The following is a 22067-nucleotide window of genomic DNA, read 5'->3' on the forward strand; positions in this document are numbered from 1 at the left end:
TTCCAATGAAAAAAAATTGGTCACAGATATGTCTGCATATACAAAGTTAGATAATTAAGTGAGGACCATAAATATATTTTGACGTTAAATTGTTAAAGACGCTGGAATTACGCTCTAGAAGAGGACGTCGACGACTGAGAAGCCGGGTCTAGCTGGCCACTACCAGTCTCCGATTCATCTGGTGTTATTATTTGCATACTGTCTAGAACTGGCGAGTTGTCGCCGAAATTAACGGTTTTGTCGAAGAGATATCGGTCAACGAGGCCCTACAGAATTCGTTAGAAATTGGGAACATTGGTCAGGCGCCCGTGTAAGCTTACCCAGTCAATATTCCCGCCGCCGCCCATCAAGGTATCAAAGTCTAGTGGCTCGAAAGAGTCGACCATAGGATACACATCGTTCCCGAAGCCCAACCCGAAAGCTTCTTCTCGCGCGGTAAGTTGGCGCGGTACAAACTCCCCAACTTGCTCAGAGCGATCTTGTTCTGTTCCTCCAGGCATCCCCACCATATTGTTACTTATGGTATTGAGAGGAGCTGATGCATCTATTGGCATGTTCCCGAATTCTGCACCGGTATTTGATCCCAACCCCAGGGCGTTAATACTAAAAATAGAGTTGGGCTCCTGCGCCAACGAATTAGAATCGATAATTGCGCCAGTAAATGAACTAGCAGGAGGTGGATTCGAGGTTGGCGGAAGAGGCGTTGCCGTTCTCCTCGCATTTGCGTTTTCTGCAGTGGAGCCGGCCGCCTTTGCAAGCATTGCAGCCAGAATATTAGAGGCATGAAGGGCATCGCGGGACATATGCTTCTTCTCCGACCAAATCCTATAAGACTTTTGTAGAGCAGGGAGACAGCGGGAGCACCTTGAAACACTTTCCCTATGATTAGTCCGCTGCTGTGAATAAGGTGGTCTTAGGGACGACTTACTCGGGATCTTTCTTCTCGCTCAAGTCCAGACACATTATCATGCTAGCAAGCAAGAAGTCATGAACTGTCAAGCTAGATACCATCCAGCGTTCATCCCACAACCTGCCACCGGGTTGACTTTCATCGTAGGCGTCGCTCTGGAGATCAAGAATCCTCAAAGCTGATTCCCTAACACGCCTTCGCGAATATTCATATTTCGGATTCTCCTTCTCGAATGTTAAATACATGCGGTGTAGTACGCATAGGCACTTGTGGTAGGTTAGTTCTAAGACAATGCGGTGAAGGATCATATAAGAGGCATCAGCAAAGCTGCTCTCCCTTATAGATTTGTTTAACTTCAGAATTGCAGGAATACCATTGTGAACTTCGTCAAGTTCCTTGTCGAGTTTTAGAATCTGATCGTAGTCAGGTTGTCGAAGCACCAGCGCTTGCCCGATGACTCGGCGAAAAACAGAGGTCATTTTTATCTTGTGGCAATAGTATAGCATATTCGTAAACTCGGTCGGAGGGCGAGGCGGTGGCATTACTACCGTGTCTTCGTCGAAGTCCTCATCGCCATAGTTTCCAGGTGGTTCGGTATCACACTGTTCATCGTGGATGATCCCTGGCATACCGTACTGAAACGAGAATATGAGATCAAAAGTGGATACCCAAAACCAAGTCCGTCGACGCATCTCAGCTTCGAAAGGAGTGAATTTACCGAGGTGTTTAGGATCCCGGTGGTATCCTAGCCGTTGTGCAAGGCGAGTCACATATCCCGCGAGCGCCCAGAGAGTAGAGTCGGACTCTACGTTGAGCTGGTATTTGCAATAAGTGTAAATAACTAGAGCTTCGATAACGTACGGCTGACATTTTGTATGGTGACCGGCAACGAGACACTGACGAGCCTTACTGCAGAGCTTCGTAGCTTCAATATCGTATGCTTCCAAGGCGATGAGTTTGTTCCCTCGAGCCGCAATCATTGAGCCCATACATAATATGGAAAATAGAATTGAGATCCAAACTAGGGTGGTTGAACTTGGGTTCTCCCAAAATGCTTCGTACTCTCGCCGAAACTTTGTTGTATGAATGAAAAGGGCGTTTGAGAATTTGACTGAATAGTATATTTGGAGCAGGCGATCCGCTACGTGGCGGGGCGGGAGGGCTCGTACCGCATCGTCTATTGTAAGGTGCCCAGAGCCATTGCCCAGAATCAAATCCGCATCATCAGTCCCTGGGGAATCTTCAGAGACCGGCTGATCAGAAGAGTCACGATCCATTCCGTCTTCAAGAGATTCCTTGACACAGTTGATTTGTTCAAGAAGGGCTGCCCAGTGGGTTGCACCGACATACCCCCCATTAGCTTCGTTATAGCACATGAATACCGGAGCCTGCTGGCGTCCTTTATGCCCCGATGTTGATTCATCTTGGGGGTCGTCGCCCTCATTATCGTCGGTTCGTGTTCTTGACTGTGTGGCTTCCCGGTTTGTTCTATTTGTAGTATTTCTATTATCTCCAGGTTTGGAGACAACCGCTCCAGACTGTATCAACTGCTGCACGATTTCTTCAAGTTTCTGGAGTTTAGCCTGAGCTTCGGATCTTTTTGCATCTGCAGTTGCGGAGCTAGAAGGCTTAGTAATCCCAGCGGACCCGGTACCATTGCTTCCTATAGTAGTAGCTGTAAAAGTACACGCCGACCCCTCCCCACGTTTATTGCACGCGGTACACGGGTGTTGACGGTCACATTTTAGTTTACGGCTGCGACATGCAAAGCAAGAAAGTGCTTGGCGATTTCGCTTGTTCGCTTTACGCTTGTCGTTGAGGTTGACGCGGGCGCGAAAGACACTAGTGAATTCGGATATATCCGTCATTGTGCCCATTAATTTCGAAGAGCTCGTGAGCAGACAACTGGCGGTTTTGGCAAAAAGATGGAGCCGAAAGATTACTGAAGATGGAATAAAAAGAGGAATAGGCCTATCAGAGCTGGACAGTATATTTTCTAATGATAAGGAGAATAATATCCTACATCGGAGACATTATGGAATGGTGTTATGAAGCTTCGGATTTGGCGGACTTTGTGAATTACTAAACCCGGCGAAATCGATGCCCATAGATTTAGAGGCTAACCCAAAGAGGTGTGCTAAAATACCACACAACACGAGTCTTCAATCCAGTCGATTGATACAAAATATCAACATAAAGGTCAGCAGGATATTAATTATACAATAAGCTTTAATCACGAAAACCATATTGTAATAATAATAATGACTTACATATGCACAATTCAGCCCCTTCAGACGAGTTTAAAACGATTTGAAGCTTTTAGAGATGATATTGCTGCCAAATCACGGCTATAATCAACACAGCGAACGACCGACGGAAGAGTTTCATATATCCTTCTAAGCCCTGTACCCCCCCCAATCAAATCATTGTAATGTCGATCACCAGATCCAAATGCGCGATGCAGAAGGCCTTGGTGATTATTATGTGTCTAGAGTACGCCTTGCAAGCATCCGCTCACAACAAGTGACGTATATCAGGGTAATATACCAGGCAGACCAACGAGACCACCAGGCAGTAACAAATAATAGAGTTGAGGCTAAAGAAACCGGAGGGTTGTAAAGTTGATCCAGTCTTGCAGTACGTAAGTAATTACGTAGAAGGTGCATTCTAAAGCATTCAATTAGACAATGCAGCTTTGATAGAACCATGGGCCTTGGCCCAACATTATTATCCTCCACACATGTATACATGTATAACAATATCGCATGGTGACTATGAAAAGCTAGCCTAATGAAAAGCTTGTTGTGTTTCGCGACGATTTGCGGCCTTGAGATTGATTGGGAGCGAATCAAGAAGCCTTTTATCAGTTAGTAGTAACTATGGTTGTAGAGATTGCGAAGTTGAGCTCGGTTAAGCCCCAGAAAAAAATTAGGCCGTGAGAGGCGCTGAGCCTTTATGTTTTTCCATGGGTGAAAATAAAAAACCTCGTACTCGGAGCTTATTAATAGATTACTACCAGTTTTCACTATCTGGCCGGATAAACTTGATTATAGAGCCTTTGCGTTAGCTTCGCCCCTATAATAGAGCATGCACGACATGCAGCTGCAGGCGTTGTTCAAACCTTGACACCCCATCAAGCCAACAAACCGTTCAGAACGAGGCTACAACCATCAAACCATCGAAAGAAAGGGCTTCTGAATACTCCACATCAAATAGTCATCAAGTTTACTGGTCCATTGATGTAGATTCGGACAAACCGTCAATGGTGAGCTTTCCCCACAAAATATCTGCAGCATTGAGTAACCACTATGTCTAGCTCCCGAACTCCGTGGGGTAACCCTGTTATTAGCCTAAAATTGCAAAGCCAGCCGCCACGCTACAAGCATGTCAGAAGTCTTCGATTCTCTCATTTGGGATATCGTGTTCGACATTGCCCTCGAAATTTTCGCTCTTCGCATGAGCAGTCGTTTTCTAGGCCAGTTATATGATTTCTAGAATCAGGACACTGAAACCACACCCGTAACAACTTCGGTTCCCGAGGAACCGTCGAGCACTTCGAGATTCACCATGGCAATGTGGGCGATTGGGACCATTTCCCTTATGTCGGAGCCGCTGGAGACTTTAGGAGCTCGGGTTATCCCTCATATTTTAGATGCCAATACAATCGATGGAGAGGAATTATTATACCTTCTGACTGCGGCAATTGCCTTGTAAGATGCCCATGACATGCTTACGCTTGGATATGGCCGCCAAGTGTATTCCAAGAAGTACGTTTCGATGAAAGAAATAATAGATGGAGACAGCAGAAAATATTTTTCCCATATATACAAACGTGTATATAACACTCGAGCCGTTATAATAATGGTTGCATGCAACACGTTTTAAAACAGGCGTACTGCCAAACTGAGGTTCGGCTCAGCATCTGAGCATTAGCCGGAATGTGGTTGGTTTGTAATAATTCTTCCACACATATCCAGTGAAGATACGAGTTCTCCATGGCCCCATCCTCACATGGAAAAGGAGCATGGACACAGCCTCTATGCCTCTTAGCAGGTGATGTTATTGCTGGAGAAAAACAAGGCGGAGTAAATTCAACTACCGTCAAACAGCTTCGCTCCTTTCGAAGTTTCTCATGCCAAGTAAATGAGCAAGGTTATCCAACACCAAAAATTCCGTTTGGAGCAATTATTGGGCCACTATCGATATCCAACATCCAACATTTGGCCAGAGTTCCCATGTATGGAAATTCAATGTTACGCCCATTCTAACTCGCAGAGCAAAGCATGTTGGGTATTATGCTTGCGTCGTCCTGATTGGAAGAATATATAGCCATCCATCCTTATCAAACGGTTGTATAACACCGTCGCAGGCATGCCGCACAAAATTGATTTCTTCGAAGGAGTGGTGTCCTAAATAATAGGTAGAACTTGAACTTGAATCCTTCCTTCGGCATCGAATCGTCAGTTCCCTTCGTCTACTTTCCTTCGTCATCGGTTACCGCGCCTTCCTTCCCTAAGGGACAATACAATCCTTCATCTCGATCTATAGTATATATCCCATTATTGCTGGCGTGAAGCTTAATATCCCTAGGTACCGGGTTCCAATTAGGCTGCAAGCGCAAGTTTTAATCTTCAAACTCACTGTCACAGTCGCGCTTCACAGTTGCCAATCCCGCCAGCATCACCTACTTTCGCGCCCAGCGCCTGATTTATAAGTTGAAAGTTGACGTCGGGGCGTTTGAATGTTATCATTTTTATCCATTATATTTTTCATAGCAATATTTTGGGCTGCAAGGATGGCGTATATTACCCCCTCGCCTCAGCGGAGGCCTCTTTTCATACTCTCGACCCTGATCCTCATTGCTCTTGGGTCATCGTTCCTAAACCCACTCGCCTCACAAGCAACAATAGGTAGAATGAATGTCTTGCCCCATGAATTAGCTTCTAGTTCATCCGACTCGGGTCTTATTCGGCAAGTCCCATATCGCAAAACCGAACTCACAATCGACGAACGTACGGATTCGGATATCCAGAAGTACTCGTTCATCACCAAATACCATGATGCGGAGCATCTACCATCGACACTAGTCTTAGTAGCAACAAAAGACGATAGCTCTTGGGGCCACAGTGAAGGCGAGGCCAATCGTACTTTCACGGATTTCCTAGATATGGTTATTCGGCAGCGGGTCCCACCACAGGATATCTCAATTGGTCTTTTGACCGCCAACCGAGAGTCACTAGACCGCTATAGCACGATTCTCCTTAGCAACGATCTTCCAATCGCTTCTGTTGAAATCCTATATGCGCCAAAAACAAATTTCCAAGTCGGCCCAGATGCTGCAGACAGATCGTTTCAATTGAGGAACTTACTTATGAAAGAAGCGGTTAAAAAACAAGAGCACATCGTGTGGATTGATCCCGATATTTTCGAGCTTCCAGAAGGGTTGTTCGACCGTTTCTATAAAGTTTCTGAGAGTGGTATCGACGAACTTCAAATCGCGAATGTACCCAATGGTAAAGGGTCCAAGTTGTTGCCATTGGGAATCACGACAGTGATGTGTCACCAAACAAGTTATAGAGATATGGTGAGGAATGGATACAGCGGCCCAAGTGAGGCAGAGATGAAGAAGTGGCAAGAAGGTTAGTGGTATTAGGATCCCATTTAACTATCGCAACCCTTTAGGCCCATACACTCGCTAACCGTGGACTGCCTCAGATAAAGACCGAAAACCACTAAAGGCGTGGCCAAAGCCAATGTCACACATTGTGGAGAATACCTCGGACGGTACATTAGTGCGGTTAGACGGCGTCGGGGAAACCGTTCTTTATATTCGCGCAGACCTGATAAGAAAGGGATTGAAATGGCCACACGGAGAAAAATCGAATTCTGAGGGATTGTGCTCTTTGGCCAAGGATATGGGGTGGGGCTGCTACGGGCTAGGTGGTGGGTGGGAAACGAGACACACGGATACGTTAGATATCGTCGCCGCCTGACAGATCTAGGCATGCAGTTATGATGAAGTCCAGGTGTTCTTTTGGTTGGATACAAGATACCTTTTTCTCCGGTTTATGTGATGGAATAATATAATTTGCAGAGCGCTATCTCGTGTCGAGGCCACAGATCCGATCGAAATTAACTTCGAAGTTGGGTTTCAACATCGATACTTCAGGTTTCACGAATACCCCATCTGAGGCAGCCAATATTTCACTATTTCATTGTACAATTGTTGTCATTCTAGAATTAATGGGAATCCTCAGCCAGAGTCAACTTGAGAATTTGCCTTCGATTTTCGCACAATATGCACTGCACTAACTTAAGCTCATGAGTAATCGATATCGACCTTTTACGTACTAGTTCCCAACAGAACCATGATGCACCCGTACAATTGTACAATCAAGCTCACATTTCGATCTATTCAGGAACGAAGAATGAACATCCCCAATCAGCCGCATGCCGAAGGATCCACTAAAGCAACACAAGGTGGAGAACTCAAAGCTGACTAAGCCTGATCGGGCTATCCGTCCTTCCAACCGTCAGCCTGTGCAGTCTGTGCGCAGGTTTCAATCAAATCGAACCGTTGTCCAGCGATCTGGGTACTAAGAATCTGCAGCTTTTGTTGTGGGGGGGTATCAATGCTGAGATTCGCAGAGAAACTTGTTTAACGAGAAGAAATGTACCTGGATCGAATAGGGATTTGATACAGGTCTATGTGATATTAATATGCGAACCCAAACTCACGTACATTTTCCCAAGATATCTTTTTGATATAGGTTCCGTTCATAAACGGGGAGGTCCCCCATTCCTATAGCTATATTCCAGAGCATGGTATGAACTTTTGTTGAAAACTTGGATTTTGTTAAATTAAACCCATCCCTTCTTAAAACTACACATATTCGAGATTTCCTCTTATCATATATACCAATATATCATAATTTCACCATGAGTTTGGAGTTTGGTAACGCTGAAGAGGCGAAAGATTACACTGAATACACTCTCGGTGTAGACAATGATGCAGTAAAGCGGCAGGCTTTGTCTTACAGTTTTGCTACCCCCTAAATTCTCGCAGAAAACAGCTTAGTACTACAGAGTGGTATCACTCGAGAAATGATGGGGTCCTTCTGTCTGAAAAAGTCATTACGCATCTTCGTAATATCGATGCTATCCTCGACGGATATGACTTATATCCCACAATGTTTCCACCAGAGGAGAAGTCAAAGGCCGAAGATATCAGCACCCACGAGCTAAATATCTACACGAAAGAACAATTCATTCCACCCGAGAAGTACGATTTGATTCACATCCGTTATTTATCGGCTGCTGTCGGACCAGAACAGTGGGATGGGGCATTTTATAACTACATGTCCATATTGAGTATGTATCCATGAACCCCAGCTAGGTGCGAAAATGCAACATTAATCTAGGTACTGACGTCGACGCTAGAACCAGGCGGGAGATTTACGTGGGAGGAACTTCTTCTTGAGAAAATGTCCATAAACGACCTCGCCAAATGGGCAAATAAGTTGGAGTTCGTATCTTACAAGAAGCTGGAGTAGCGAATGGGCTCTGCCGGCCTTATGAAGGTCGCTTGAATGTTTTCAAGACGGCGGATTTGGCCATCTTCCTATGGCGAGAGCGGGATGCAGGAAGATCTGCTAAGGTTTGCATGGTGCGTGAGACCGGAATCTGTGGCTGCTTTGTATTTGATTGCATTGGAAAGTTCAGGATGCTCGGAGTTCAAACAATACCGGTAAGTTAGGTCTCCTATGCTAACATAACCGGAACGGTGGCCACTGCAATATACTATAGGGTCAATTGGCCTTGGGGTAATTTTAACGTACCTAATTAATGGGGCGGATTTGATGATGTATTGATATTAGTGGGGATGAATGGGGAGTTTTGTTTGAGCTCTAAGCAAAGCTGGAGATGATTGTGATGCGGCGGTGGTGTGGAGGTAGATGAGAGATGAAAGAGCTTTGAAAATACCGTATTTGAAGGGTACTCATATAAATCGAGTCGCCATTCCATCGCCATACATAATATCCTCAGATCTCAGATTACTTCCACACTCACCATAAATAGTAGCTCAGCCCAAGCTTTATTTACGATCCACCATGGTCATTCAAGCGAGTCGTTGGATTTGAAGTTAATACAGCTTCTAATATAGAGCACCCGTTTTACCTAGCTCGGTTGAGCCGCACAGGTTGAGGTGTCTGGCGACGAGACAAGTCTAGCCGTATTCTCAGTTAGAGTCCCTCCAATTCAATTATCAGAAGGGGACGATTTACACATCACTGGAGAGATATTACACTTGCCTTGTCGCCAGGCTCGTTAGATTGTGTATGAAAACTAGACTGCTTACCTAGAGTCATGATCATTGTTAACCTCGAACTATGGTACCGAATGCAGCCCAAGAGAAAAAAGGTTAATTCATGCCTGCAACGCGCTGGGTTTGGGCCAATGAGTGCTCGAGGGGTTGCCCCACTGTACGAATTACTCATATTGGTGACACTACTTGGTACCGCACTCGCATACTCCCTTGAGACTTGTAAAGACCACGTGTGGGATCCTTTTTACAGAATTAACAACTTCATTCCAATATCCCTAATTATGGAAGGTCCATCAGAATCTAGTGTTCCTACGGGTATTGCCCCATCAGGACAAGTTGGTAGCTCAGGTCCATTAAGCACAACCACAGAATATCCAGAGCCCTTCATCATAAATCCAACAACCTCCCACACTCATACTATCATCCTCCTTCACGGCCGTGGCAGTAATGGCCTAAAATTCGGCACTGAATTCACAACCTCTAATACTTCAACTGGAGAGACCCTCCAAAGAATATTTCCATCTACAAAATGGATATTCCCAACAGCAAAGAAACGACGCGCTGTCTTATTCAAACGGATGCCTATAAATCAGTGGTTTGATATCATGGATATCAACAATCAAAGTTATCGAGAACATCTTCAAGTTGATGGCTTGCAAGAAACAACGGAATTTTTGCATAGTTTGATCGAACAGGAGATTAGAAATGGGATTCCAGTGGAGAGGATCGTGGTAGGTGGATTAAGTCAAGGATGTGCGTCATCTTTGTATGCTATGCTTTGCTACAAGTGGCGGCTTGGAGGGTATATTGGGATGTGCGGATGGCTACCATTTGCAGAGTACGCGGAAAGCTTTTTAAACACGTCGTCGAGCGCGGATGGTATCGAAGACGATGATATTTTCGGAACATCCGATGATGAAGAAGGCACCGCTTTCACAAAGAACGAAGAAGCGGATGGTACCCAAGAGAGGGCAACCAAGGATCCCATTGCTGAAGCTATTGGGTTTTTGAAGGATAATATATCTTTCCCAAGGTCACAAGAAGATAAATTATTGGTATTACAAACTCCAGTTTTCCTCGGCCATGGAGTACTGGATGAGAAGGTTCTTTTTCAACTTGGGGAGCAGGCTAGAGATTTGCTAAAGGGACTGGGATTCAATATTACATGGAAAGGCTACAGTGATTTGGGACATTGGTATAAGATTCCAGATGAAATAGACCATATCAGGGACTTCATTATAGATCGATGCTCTAGGTATTGAACCGAGGTAGATTAATTTGATATGGGAGTCTTCTCGAGGCTAAACTAAATGATAGAGGCGATCTCCGACTTCGCAATATTTCCGACTTGATGTTATCAAATTTTTTGGAAGGCGAATGAACTTTTTGCGCTCCAATAGGCGTGAAGCGACTAATTTGGTGACCAGATGAGATCCGACATGGCATATGGTCAGGCTCCACAGAAAAACTTTTTATTCCACGGGATTATGTCTTGTGAGGGAAAATTTTGAAATTCCTGCTGCATATGCATTTTACTTGATGGAAGAGAGGATTGTCTTGCGCTGTCCTGTAACATTTGTGGCAAATGCGGGGATGGTGTGAAATCGTTGTTACTGTGGTGTGACTTCACGGAAGAATTGGTAGCAGTTCTCGAATCAAACACGAAGCACCTCCAGGGCGACACGATATTTCCCTGGTATATTGAAAATATAAACTACCTACTCTGTCACCTTACATCACACGCATGAGGCTTGATCGCCTAATGATTTGGGATCGAGACGAAGTGCGGGGAAAGTTTCAGACCATACTTTTGGAGATGGATTCCGGGGAGAAGAAAAGTTGGTTCCCGAGTTTCCATGTTTCAATGGCCCCAACGCTCTGATTGTGGCGAGTTTTCTTCGGTAAGTCATCCGACGATTCAATATGGATATACATAGAGGCTAATAACTGCATATTTGGTAATAGCGTATGTATGTGCCTCATAACACTCAATACCACATGGAGTATATCCACCAATACCGTCTAGAGAATCTTCTTTCCTTGTTCTTGCCTCTTCGCAAGCCCCAGTCCTTTCGCAATTTCACTGTAGCTGACCCAGCACAACCAACCAGGTACCCAAACCCAGAGCATATTGAAGAAGAACAGGTAGACCCACTTGTACATGAAATTGCTCGTCTCCAACGCTGGACTTCCAGTTAGCCACTCTGGCGCGAATGTCATCCATCCTCCATAGATCTCGCCGACTGCGACCACTAAGATCCAAAACCACACATTCGGCGATCCCTTTGCCAACAAGTAGCAGATGTATGCCGCTCCAGGTCCTTCGAGTAGTACGGTTGGTAACTCAATCGCTACAACGACAGGGTCGGCGACCGCCCAGCGTGAATCGGCTTTGGCATATTCTTGCCAGATGAGAGCAAATGGAGCACTAGAGTACTGTGCACCGTAGTGTTTCCGATCGGGTGTGTATGAGAAGAAGGAGTGGTAAAGAAAGCTGGCCTCGAGGATTAAGTGTGTAAGAGCGTCGAATAGATGCCAGATGAATATGAACCGGATAGTAAAATTAGAGCTTTTTGGGAGGGCAGACAGCGAAATTAGATATGCCACTATGAGGAGGGCAAGCATAAAAACGAAGGAGATGACCGTGATGGTGTCAATGGCGAACGGGGGCGCCTCTGTAGACATCGTGACTGCCTGTAGAAGACGCGGTCTAGATTGTTCCGAATCGCAATTGACACGTAAAATATTAGTTAACGGTATTCGAATACCAATCCAGAAGGCAAAGAGCCCCAGTTAAATCGAAACGGCGATACGAATGGTAATTGAAATCGCCCGTCGTGGTGGTTGTAATGAATGGTGAGGTTGTCGCGTGGTGGGTGTCACACAAAATCGTGTAACCAATCTCACCCCGATTCCGCCCCAGACTAATTAACCCCGAGTCCATGTCCAGCTCAGAAGCCGAATACCCCCACCGAACCTGCAGCACTGGAACCCGAGACAGCCTGCCATGGGATGCAAGTAATGAAAAACCACGAGGTCTCCCGTCGGCTGAAGTCGAAATCAATGTCGATACCGAATCCGGGAGTAAGAAGGCCGGCACCTTTCTCGGCTACGTCTGCCGGCTTGAGACTTTTTCTGAAATGACGTTGGTTGCATCGGGAATGAGACCTGCCCACACCGGCCGTGTCGATACCCCGCCATGAGCTCCATCCGGCTGACGCGGAATTGACTATCGTCAGCTGTCTTGCTTGCGGAAGTGTTATCGGGACAGCTATATTCTGTCAAATTTTATGTTATAAACGGAGGTATATTGCGCCTTTCCCGCTTGACATACTCATCCCTCTGGCTGGAGCTAGCCTACACATTCACATTCTATCGATATCGATATCTCTAAAAAGATTAATCATGTCTACCGTTATCAATGTCGGCCTGATAGGCTATGGTCTATCCACTACGGCCTTTCATATTCCTACAATTACGGCCGTTCCAAATGCGAAGGTCTATGCTGTAGTCCAGCGTGCCGCTCCACCCCAGGCAGGCTCGAGCTCTAAGAGAGGCGACCATGTCACGGTTGACTTCCCGGACGTCAAACATTACCGTGATGCCACCAGCCTTTTCAAAGACCCAAATGTTCATCTAGTCATCATTTGTACTCCAAGTCCCGGTCACTACGATCTGGCCAAAGAGGCTCTTTTGAATGGGAAACATGGTAGGTCTCGTTATGTGACCATTGCCAGTTATTTCTATTAGAATGCATATCTAACTAATATACCGAAATCCTCAGTGGTCGTTGAAAAGCCTTTCTGCCCTACTTACGCGGATTGCTCATCCCTTATATCCATTGCGAATGAGAATAACCTTCTTCTCACCGTCTACCAAAACCGCCGCTTCGACTCCGACTTCCTAACCCTCAAAAAATATCTCACATCCCCACATACCAGCTTCCTCTTCACTCCGATTGTTTCCGTGACCTCCCAATTCAATCGATACCGTCTTCCAACTGCTCCGGCATCCACAGCAAAAGCATGGAAATCCGAGGATCTGCCCGGAAACGGAATCCTATATGACCTAGGAAGTCATCTTATCGACCAAATTCTCCATCTTTTCGGTCTCCCAGAATGGATATGGGCTCATACTGATAATCAACGGCAAACAGAGCCATTAGAAATCGACGACAGCTTCACGTTGTACATGTACTACAATGCCAAGCCCGATTTCAACGGTGGGAAGCCATTGACCGTGGAATTGAAGTCTACGATGGTCTCACCGGTGGCAAGACAGAATAGATGGGTGGTCAAGGGCTGGCAGGGAGGGTATAAGAAGTTCGGTATGGATGTGCAAGAAGACCAATTACGCGAATACGGAATAGAAGCCGTGAAAAGGTCAGACTACGGTGAAGAGAGGGTAGACGAATGGCCAGATGTCACGGTTCCTAAGGGAGCCGTGGAAGCGGATGAGGAAGGATTAGAAGGAATCTTTGGGAGAGTAGCGACCATGAGGACTTATGGAGGCTTTGTCGACGGGAAGGTCAAGCCGGAGAAAGGAAACTACGTGGAGTACTACAGGAACGTTATCGAGTGTGTAGGCAGGATTGTGGGCGGTGAAAAACTTGACGGTGTCAAGAAAGATTTGCACATTAAACCCGAGGAGGCAAGAAATGTCATCGGAATCATCCAATTGGCGAAAGAAAGTGCAAAGACGGGAAATAGAATAGATGGAGTGGAAAAGAGACTAAGTGAGCTGTGAGATGATTTGAATTAAATTGATATTCTGAATGTACATGATACTGGCAAGTTATCTATCCATCGTGGAAGCATTATTTGGGTGGTATTTCCTGTCTTTGGTTCTGTATTGTTAGCTTTGGATTCCATCGATCAATTGAATGGACAGAGGAAAGAACACAACTTTGGTGGGAAGTCAGATAAAAATTTGGCAATATATTGGTTATCCACATTGCGTGTTTCAGCACAGGTCTGATAATATTTTTTCATCATTCAAAGGGAAACTGCATAGCGATTGGTTTTTGAAAGTAGGAATAGGGGTGGAAGCATACCTTTGTTAATCACACATGATGGCGGCCAGTGAATTGACCATGGTGTTTTGGGAAGAGATGTCGAACTTTTTCGCGCACCGAAATTTGTCTTTAAAAGTTTGATTGTGTTTGCCGCTTTACCGCTTTTGAAGTTACAACACCTCAACACATTTTTATAAATACAGTTAGCTTAAATGAGTTCGTTTCCTCTCACTCGAGTGTAGGCTGCGGGAGAACGAGAATTTTTGTCTGAATAGTAAGGTAATACACCGTGGGGCGTGTGGGAGATTCGTGTGAGGCCATCATAACTGCGAGGCTTTAAGATCTACAAGCTAGATGGGCTCGGGAATGAGACACTCGACACCCTCCGCCCCCTACTATGGGCGTTTACAAATCCTTTCTCTAGTATTAGTTCTAAAAATTTTGCTCCTCACTCTTCCTACGGTACGGGCACGTTGGTTAATGGCAAAGCAAGCCGCCATTGCCACAGATTCACAGACAAGCGAAAACACAATATTCCCCGGAGAATCAGAAACATGGAGCGACTAGGATTCCAAAATATGGCAATCCAATGGTTGTTCATCTTTTGCAGTGACGCAGGCGGATGCAGTGTTGGATAAGATTTACTATTCACCGAGTAACCCAAGCCGCAAGCAAATCTTCCTATTAATGTTCTCCGTTCGAAAAAGTGTTAATGCGACGAAATTAATTTAGCAAAAGAGTTTCCATACTATCTCGATCACATTGAACTTCACCCGGGCGTCTCGGATTGTTCTTTCACAGATCCACTCCGTATATACCTCGAATCTCCACAATACGGTACATCCAAGCCACCGAAGTCTCTCAACCCTAACCGGGCCAAAATAATTTCCCAACTAGAAGAAATCGGACGCGACGGAAGACCGCGGTTCGATCCTGTAGTTGTCAGACGCCTCGAGGAGTCCCTAGAGCAAGAAGAAGGGCAGGGGCTTAACATGGAACCGCTCAATTCATTAATACACGAGGAGCTCCCCAAACTTGACCCTCCTCTGGTGAGAATGCATGGCTTTCACAAAATCGTGAGAAGAAGGAAGGTTTTTTTACCATGTATGACCAGCTGAAAGATAAGATACCCTCAGGGGAGACTGGCTATCAAACGGATATCGATATTGAGGAGGATGAAGAGGGAGTTTTTGGGCTAAGAGGGAGGATTGCTTCAAGACTTTGTGATGGGCTAGATCAAGATGTTACTCGTATACTTGGAAGGTATTGGTGAACCCGATTACAGGGATGGAGATAGCGGAGTATACGATCTGGCCCGATTACTTGTTTTCGAGGCCGACGAGTGTGAGGTTTGTGTCAAACCCGTTAGAGTCTATACCACCGGAGTCTGTTAGTTAACTAGGATTATATTATACTAGAGGGAATGCATATTTATGGCATAGATGGGATCGGCCGGTACAGTTTGATATGGAAGCTAGACTTCTTTCTGTCCCATGGAGCCGGATCTGATTACCGCTCAACGCGTAAGGTAGTAATGTTGTATTGCGAATCAGTTCAAATTAAATTTACGCAGCCAGAACTGTTCTGCCCCAGGCACTTAATTTAAGGGTATTGAAATTATAGAGCAATTCTGTGACGGGAAAGATGGAGCCTTGTCGGCGATATCGGCATCAACCCGAAACTGCGTTGTGAACCTCAAAAATACCACACGATCAAACGGTTCTCCGATGCAGGCCTGGATCCTTTCGAAAGCATAATTCATGTACAATACGGGGCTCTTTCCGTTCGGGAGATATATTGTTGCCTGCTCTAGAACCAATCTAACAAGCTCTCTGCTTTTACAATTGCAATCAACCAGAACGCTTCACTTTTCATCCTTGCACGGAATGTCATGCGAAGCCCCACCCGCCGCTGACGGTAGTCCCTGGCATGCCGCGTTCCCAAGCCCTCGCACATCCAAACCGGGAGGGCTCACAAGAAAAGAGGTTCTAGACCTTCTTCAGGCAGAAGGAAGCAAGGACTTCGTTCTGGTTGATCTGAGACGAAATGACTATGAGGTAGGTGGCTAACCCCTCCGTTTAACGTTTTTGCGTATGCATTATGCATGGCAGAAATTCGAAAATGTTATATATTATGTATTCTTTGTCGCCAGTAGCTAATAAAACAGGGCGGAACAATTCGTGGATCGATCAACCTCCCCGCTCAAAGCTTATATCCCACCATTCCAATTTTATACGACCTATTCAAAGCTGGTAATGTGAAGCAAGTTATTTGGTATTGTGGTAGGTGCCAATTATATTAATTTTATACTACTACCTACTAAATACAACACAGGCTCTTCCCTAGGACGAGGAACTCGCGCTGCAGGGTGGTTCGCAGATCATATTGATGATAAGGGGGATACAGAAATGAAAAGTGTGATACTTGAGGGTGGGATTAAGGGATGGGTTAAGGGTGGTAAAGAGTACACTGATACAATGATTGGGTATGTTGAGGAGGCGTGGTCTAAGTAGTAGGTAGCGCCATAGCAATGCGGTATAGAAAGGAAATAAACGTAAGAACAATAAACTTCCGAATTATGCCTCCAACCCCCGCTATGCATGAGCCCGCTAAAGCTAAAAACAAGAGAAATATATATAAGTGGTCATTGCAGGCCGGATAATGATATAGTGCTAGGCGGCATCTCGTTCTAGCATTCCAGGTAACCAGACCGAGATTTTGTACTTGAATAACTTGTCGAGAAATCGAAGAACCGCATATACGCCTGTCGGGGTCCGGATATCCCCAATATGAAAGGGTCCTAACACCGTACGGGATTGAGGTGTATTTTTATCGTTCGGTTCTGCGGGGTCAGTGAAGACAACGCTGAACGACCACATGTAAGAAAGGACCTGCAGTGTGACTATATGGTCTACCCCAGTTTCTTGAATAGCCATCACATCATCCACAGTGATGTTTCTCCGCCTCTTAGGATATCCTTCGGACGAGGGGTCTCGAGCAGCAGGTGTTCCATTGTCTCTAGTCGTAGACTTTGGGTTCCCAAGTCGATGCCACGACTCTAAAAGTGCACTGGCGCATAGTGTAGATTTCAGTTCAGCCTCTAGGCCATTTCCGTCTTGTGATTTGCATGAAATGGTTAATATTGGCGAAAAAGCTGCACCGGCGAAAGGCATCGGGTATCCACCAAAAGTGTCAGTGATTTTCTTTTTGGTAGATTCTATGTCCGAATTTTCTAGGTTCACATTCACTGCGATATCTGCCCGTACTGGAAGTAGCCCTGGCGAAGCCGATGGAATTGATCTTGGCTCTCTTCTTGGTTCAGTTGCAAGAAATTTTGAGTAAAGACGAGTAGAGACGCTATTGGCAGATGGGAGCATGTCCCGATTTATATCTACCGTTGTTCTGTCATAATCTCAGCGCCAATGCTCCTCCATAACGGTGAAAGGATTGTATTACTTACACGGGCTCGACTGTCACCGGGTGGTACTCCTGCGTGGGCCCAGAAACAAATTCCAAAATATTTTGCGTAATTGTTAACCACCCGGTTTCTTCAGTCAGCTTGGATTGTAAATTCTCTGCCCGCTGTGTTATTTGAATTGCAAATTCAACCTCTTGGGTGTGCCTCCGTTTGTTGTTACACCGTTTTCTGGAAAAGGTGCCTCCTACCCAAGGTTCATAAGGCCATTGTTCAGTTATTACCCCCTGTCAGTCAAGTTGTAATATTAGCCATTGGAATACGTATTTGCTGCTCAAGTTCACCTTATTACCTGGATACAAGAACACATCATCCCGACAGGAGTAAACGAAACCCGCAAGTTGTGGACAGTTCGTTGGATGTCGGCGGGGACGTTTTCTTTATTGGCATTTGCAGCTAAACCCGCTCTCCCGGAAACGCCCAAAAACGTAAAATTTAGACTACTTTGTCTGAGGACTCCTAGCTTGCCTGATTTTGGTGTTCCTGACGAAGCGGCAGTTTTATAGGTGTTGGTCCGGCTTGACTGAGGTGCGTTGGTATCCAGTTGTGATACGCTGTCTGCAGGGTATACATGTTCACCAGCGTCGAGTTCTGTCCGTTTTGATGCCCGGAATTGCTTTTTTGGCACCAATGCTTCATCATCCGCATTCGTCGTTCCGGTTCCAGCTGTGGACCGTTTTCTCTTGTGAGAGCTACCAGGGGTGTCTGTGATTCGAAGACGGTTCAACGCCCGCGAGGGTGTAGCGGGGGCCTTGGGTTGATGTATGGTATGGGCGATTTCGTAGCCGGTTTGATTTGGATCATGACCATTGTCTGCCGCAGCAAGAATCCAATCCAATACCCGTGAATGTTCTAGCTTTTGTTCGTGTTCGGCAGTCATCGGTATCGAGTATGTCCTTTTTTGAACTGCAGCCCTGAATTCGAATTGAGGGCTTGCTGGAGAGAAAATATTGAATGATCTTTGTCCTAATCATAGCCTTGCTAAAACATTTGCCAACTTTGGATTGAAAGAAAGATAACAGAATTGAAGATAGGGCCAGAAATTTTGGAAGTCGGATTAGGGTACCGGACATGCCAACTGGCAAGCACCTTGTTGTTCTGCGCCTGGGAGCGGACATTGCTGCATCATCCAATTAAAGTTAGCTGAAAATGAACCTCCTTGCTTTGCCTTATTTCTGATTTCCATCTCCAGTCGATCCATTCAGACACGCACGGGATATGTGAGGGCAAGGAGAGTGCTATTCACAATTACAAGGCCTCCAACACCGTTCTAGAAGAGGATGAGAAGAATATATTCTGTAAAGTTTGAAGGTATTATATGGATCAGGCACTTTGGCGGAGTGGTTAACGCGCCAGCCTGCTAAGCTGGTACCTTCGGGTGCGTGAGTTCGAATCTCACAGGTGTCGATTTTTTTTGGTTTTTCTTTTTGCCTGTTTGTTTCCACCTGGCCGGCGAACATCGGTTGGTCTCAACCAAAAAGTGTTGAGCATCGAGACCCCGACACGGCTGCACAGACCACGACGATGATGCATAACACTAAGGCTAACCGCAGCCATCAATGGCTTCCCTTTGTTTTATATTAAGATATCGACGCAGTTCATTTGATCTTCAGGCTTTTTATGCCTCCAAGTTGAAACTAATATTTCTCGCCAACTTTCATCGCTATCCTTCAAGGTATGCGTAACCTATTGGATATATTGTGTTGAAGGGCGGCGTCCCAAAAATGCCCTCATCTTAGCCAAGGATGAGTCCCCGTCATACGCCAGCCATCTCGGGTATTCATCTGAATGCAGCAATGCAATTCAATACAGAGAATGACTCTTGTATCTCCACATATAATCTCATGATATTTGAAGAGTCATCCACGGAAATTTAGAGGCTGAGAACCGCATCGATTGTACCAGGACAGACACGCGAGGCTGGTATTTAGATTTGACGAACGCGGAACAAGTCTTCATGTGCCCATGTGCTCTGTAGTGTGCGAGGCCATGCATCCACGCACTTTGTCTCGTATCGATAGCGACAAGTCGTGCCAGTCAAATTGCATCCGGTCATCAGGTGCCTGGAAATATGTTGATAAATACACGCCCTTCCGGAATGGCTTCCAGCCAGATATCTTGCACTTTCAACCGATGGTATCGATAACTAGCCGTCCCGCCAGCCTTTTGTTTAATTTCTAGCTCTTTTGGTTAGTCGAGTCGGACTGATAGACCGCAACCTTGCCATGTCTCGGCCCCTTCTGGCATAACACTGGCCACAATCACTCTCTTCCTTTAACATGGGGATCCTCATACGTTCTCAAAAGAACGATAATATGCCCATAATGGCATCCAGCGCCAAACCGCCGACTACACCTCCACGGCAGGAACCTCCAAAGATGTTTCTATCGCCGCAAAAAAGGAATACGCCACCAACGTTTTCCAACAATCCTTCTTGGCGGACCGCGCAGGCATTTCAACATCGGGCTACTACGCTTTTGAAGTTCTATAACGATTTTTTCATTTATTTGGAATCAATAAACCTTCTTCAACCATATAACAAAACTCTGCCAGAATTTGAGGCTGCAAGATTTGTTCAGAGTATCTTGAAGGCCGACAAACTTTCTAATAGCTTTTGGTTCCTCCTTCGAGATATTATCAACCATATCCGATTGTTATACCTTAATGGTCAAGACCCACAGGCTACATTGGTGCTCGGATACTCTGATATCAAGATTGTGGTTGAATGCCCTTACTGTGAGGAATTTCATGAACATAGAAGAGTTCCGGATGCGGGTATCGGCGTACCTGTCATATATCCCGCGGGATGTGGGGCTTTTGGAAGGTACAGGGTTGTATTTCCTGGGGACATTGATATTTTAACTGGCACACTGGGAAAGGAAGCTGTGGGTCTCCAGGTACACAAGAGTGGGGCTTACTGGATGACGGTTAAAGATGATGTCCCAGATCTTGAAAGGTTTTTTGTTGTGAAATACCGACCCAAGAGGTCTCTGCCAACTGTCACCAAAGCCGTTGTCATTGAAGAGGAGGTTAAGATTGAAGTCAATTTGGAGGTAAAAGAGGAGACACCCGAAGGAGCAGAGACAAAAACAAAAGAACAAATGTTATTCGAAGCCTTCCAACGACTGGATATCGCTGAAGACAAGAACTATGACCCGGTTCCTATTTCTCCCACAAAACACCATGTAGCGATCAAGAAGCTTCAAGATATCGCTAAATCTTGTGCTGAGAAGTTAAACAAGCTTGATCAAATCGTTGGTTACTATTCAAAACCCGGGTATATCGTCACGACGGAGAGATGGAAGGAATCGGCTATTGTAAGGGAAACTAGACAGAAAGTCGAGCGAGAGACAGACTGGCAGATGTGTACTGTCAACGAAAGCGAAAAAACACGTCTACTCGGTCTTGTCGAGTCGGATGGCTTTCGAACGGTGTGCAGTTGCATCAGGGGGCCTAACTACCCTGACATTTCTGTGGTTAGCGGCCTGGTGGAAGCTGAAAGGCTGGAGTCACACCTACCACTCAACAACAAACAACTACTGTTCCTCGTTCGCGAACTAGCTAAGGAAATTGGACACGAGTTCCCAAAGGAGATACCTAAAAGTGCCTCTGTCGTCTGGAAGCGAGAGTTGGAGCGCAAAAATAACACGACGTCGGCAGCGGAACATTGGCATGCCTGCCATGCGGAGAAGAAAATGCTTGTGAGATTTCTGATCATGCATACGACATGGGCCCCCGAGGAATTTTCCCATAATATCTTCAAGTATCGGAGTATTCTCGGAAAGGAAGCGGGAGTTAGAAGCGCATTTTGCTTGGCTAGGAGTACGAAGTTCTGGGTTAGTTGGGATATTTGTGACGATTGCAGGAGATTTATCCAGGGTGTGGAGAAGAAGTTCGGGATATATTTGAGCTTTCAGAGGATGGATGATCAAGTACTCGCACCACTGAAATCTTCCTCGGAGGATGGAGGGGAGGAAACGAAGGAACCAGTGTTAAGTGAGGAATTGGAGCAGAAAGAAGCTAAGGTTGAGCCTGAGGCTGCAAGTGTCAAGCAGGCAGCGGCTCCCTCATCGAAGAGCTCAGAGTATTGAGCATAAGAAGTTTATGATATTGTGCTGGTTTTCGTTTTGGAGGTTGTCTGATCACTATGTCTTTCTGGAGTTTGCATGGCCTATAGCTTGTGATTGTTAGCGGGTCCTAACTGTCTTTGGTTCTGTTTAGTCTGCGTGGCGACAAGCAACTAATATTATAATTCAATCATCATATAATCAACCACCAGTCGTCTATTATATGATTCCCATATGGTCAAGACAAACTAGAATGTTAACGTTAAGATGCCACA

At 45.6% G+C, this 22067-nt stretch overlaps 9 protein-coding genes across 10 annotated transcripts; 6 read left to right on the plus strand and 3 right to left on the minus strand.

The window, feature by feature from the left end:
- Positions 1-107: 107 nt before the first annotated feature.
- Positions 108-2778, minus strand: DFL_001534 (uncharacterized protein; the record flags this gene model as incomplete). Its single annotated transcript, XM_067630166.1, has 3 exons — positions 108-266; positions 321-873; positions 929-2778. 3 exons carry the CDS (start codon positions 2776-2778, stop codon positions 108-110), a joined length of 2562 nt encoding a protein of 853 aa, XP_067492836.1.
- Positions 2779-5705: 2927 nt separating this feature from the next.
- On the plus strand, positions 5706-6903 carry DFL_001535 (uncharacterized protein; the record flags this gene model as incomplete). Of its 2 annotated transcripts, none has more annotated exons than XM_067630168.1 (2): positions 5706-6549; positions 6626-6903. In XM_067630168.1, 2 exons carry the CDS (start codon positions 5706-5708, stop codon positions 6901-6903), a joined length of 1122 nt encoding a protein of 373 aa, XP_067492838.1. The 2 variants fall into 2 exon arrangements, with proteins under 2 accessions (XP_067492838.1, XP_067492837.1); XM_067630167.1 differs by having other exon boundaries at positions 6632-6903.
- Positions 6904-8100: 1197 nt separating this feature from the next.
- DFL_001536 (uncharacterized protein) lies at positions 8101-8463 on the plus strand (the record flags this gene model as incomplete). Its single annotated transcript, XM_067630169.1, has 2 exons — positions 8101-8281; positions 8351-8463. 2 exons carry the CDS (start codon positions 8101-8103, stop codon positions 8461-8463), a joined length of 294 nt encoding a protein of 97 aa, XP_067492839.1.
- Positions 8464-9517: 1054 nt separating this feature from the next.
- Positions 9518-10498, plus strand: DFL_001537 (uncharacterized protein; the record flags this gene model as incomplete). The annotated part of the gene is made up of 1 exon (XM_067630170.1): positions 9518-10498. One exon carries the CDS (start codon positions 9518-9520, stop codon positions 10496-10498), a length of 981 nt encoding a protein of 326 aa, XP_067492840.1.
- A 760-nt stretch (positions 10499-11258) lies between these two features.
- DFL_001538 (uncharacterized protein) lies at positions 11259-11921 on the minus strand (the record flags this gene model as incomplete). The annotated part of the gene is made up of 1 exon (XM_067630171.1): positions 11259-11921. The coding sequence occupies one exon, from the start codon at positions 11919-11921 to the stop codon at positions 11259-11261; it is 663 nt and encodes a 220-aa protein (XP_067492841.1).
- Positions 11922-12641: 720 nt separating this feature from the next.
- Positions 12642-13982, plus strand: DFL_001539 (uncharacterized protein; the record flags this gene model as incomplete). Its single annotated transcript, XM_067630172.1, has 2 exons — positions 12642-12945; positions 13021-13982. 2 exons carry the CDS (start codon positions 12642-12644, stop codon positions 13980-13982), a joined length of 1266 nt encoding a protein of 421 aa, XP_067492842.1.
- A 2314-nt stretch (positions 13983-16296) lies between these two features.
- Positions 16297-16763, plus strand: DFL_001540 (uncharacterized protein; the record flags this gene model as incomplete). The annotated part of the gene is made up of 3 exons (XM_067630174.1): positions 16297-16307; positions 16459-16532; positions 16585-16763. 3 exons carry the CDS (start codon positions 16297-16299, stop codon positions 16761-16763), a joined length of 264 nt encoding a protein of 87 aa, XP_067492843.1.
- Positions 16764-16922: 159 nt separating this feature from the next.
- DFL_001541 (uncharacterized protein) lies at positions 16923-18605 on the minus strand (the record flags this gene model as incomplete). Its single annotated transcript, XM_067630175.1, has 3 exons — positions 16923-17652; positions 17711-17952; positions 18018-18605. 3 exons carry the CDS (start codon positions 18603-18605, stop codon positions 16923-16925), a joined length of 1560 nt encoding a protein of 519 aa, XP_067492844.1.
- A 1444-nt stretch (positions 18606-20049) lies between these two features.
- DFL_001542 (uncharacterized protein) lies at positions 20050-21816 on the plus strand (the record flags this gene model as incomplete). The annotated part of the gene is made up of 1 exon (XM_067630176.1): positions 20050-21816. One exon carries the CDS (start codon positions 20050-20052, stop codon positions 21814-21816), a length of 1767 nt encoding a protein of 588 aa, XP_067492845.1.
- Positions 21817-22067: the final 251 nt, after the last annotated feature.

The sequence above is a fragment of the Arthrobotrys flagrans genome (assembly GCF_004000055.1).
Source record: "Arthrobotrys flagrans strain CBS H-5679 chromosome Unknown unitig_3, whole genome shotgun sequence".
Classification (NCBI taxonomy): domain Eukaryota; kingdom Fungi; phylum Ascomycota; class Orbiliomycetes; order Orbiliales; family Orbiliaceae; genus Arthrobotrys; species Arthrobotrys flagrans.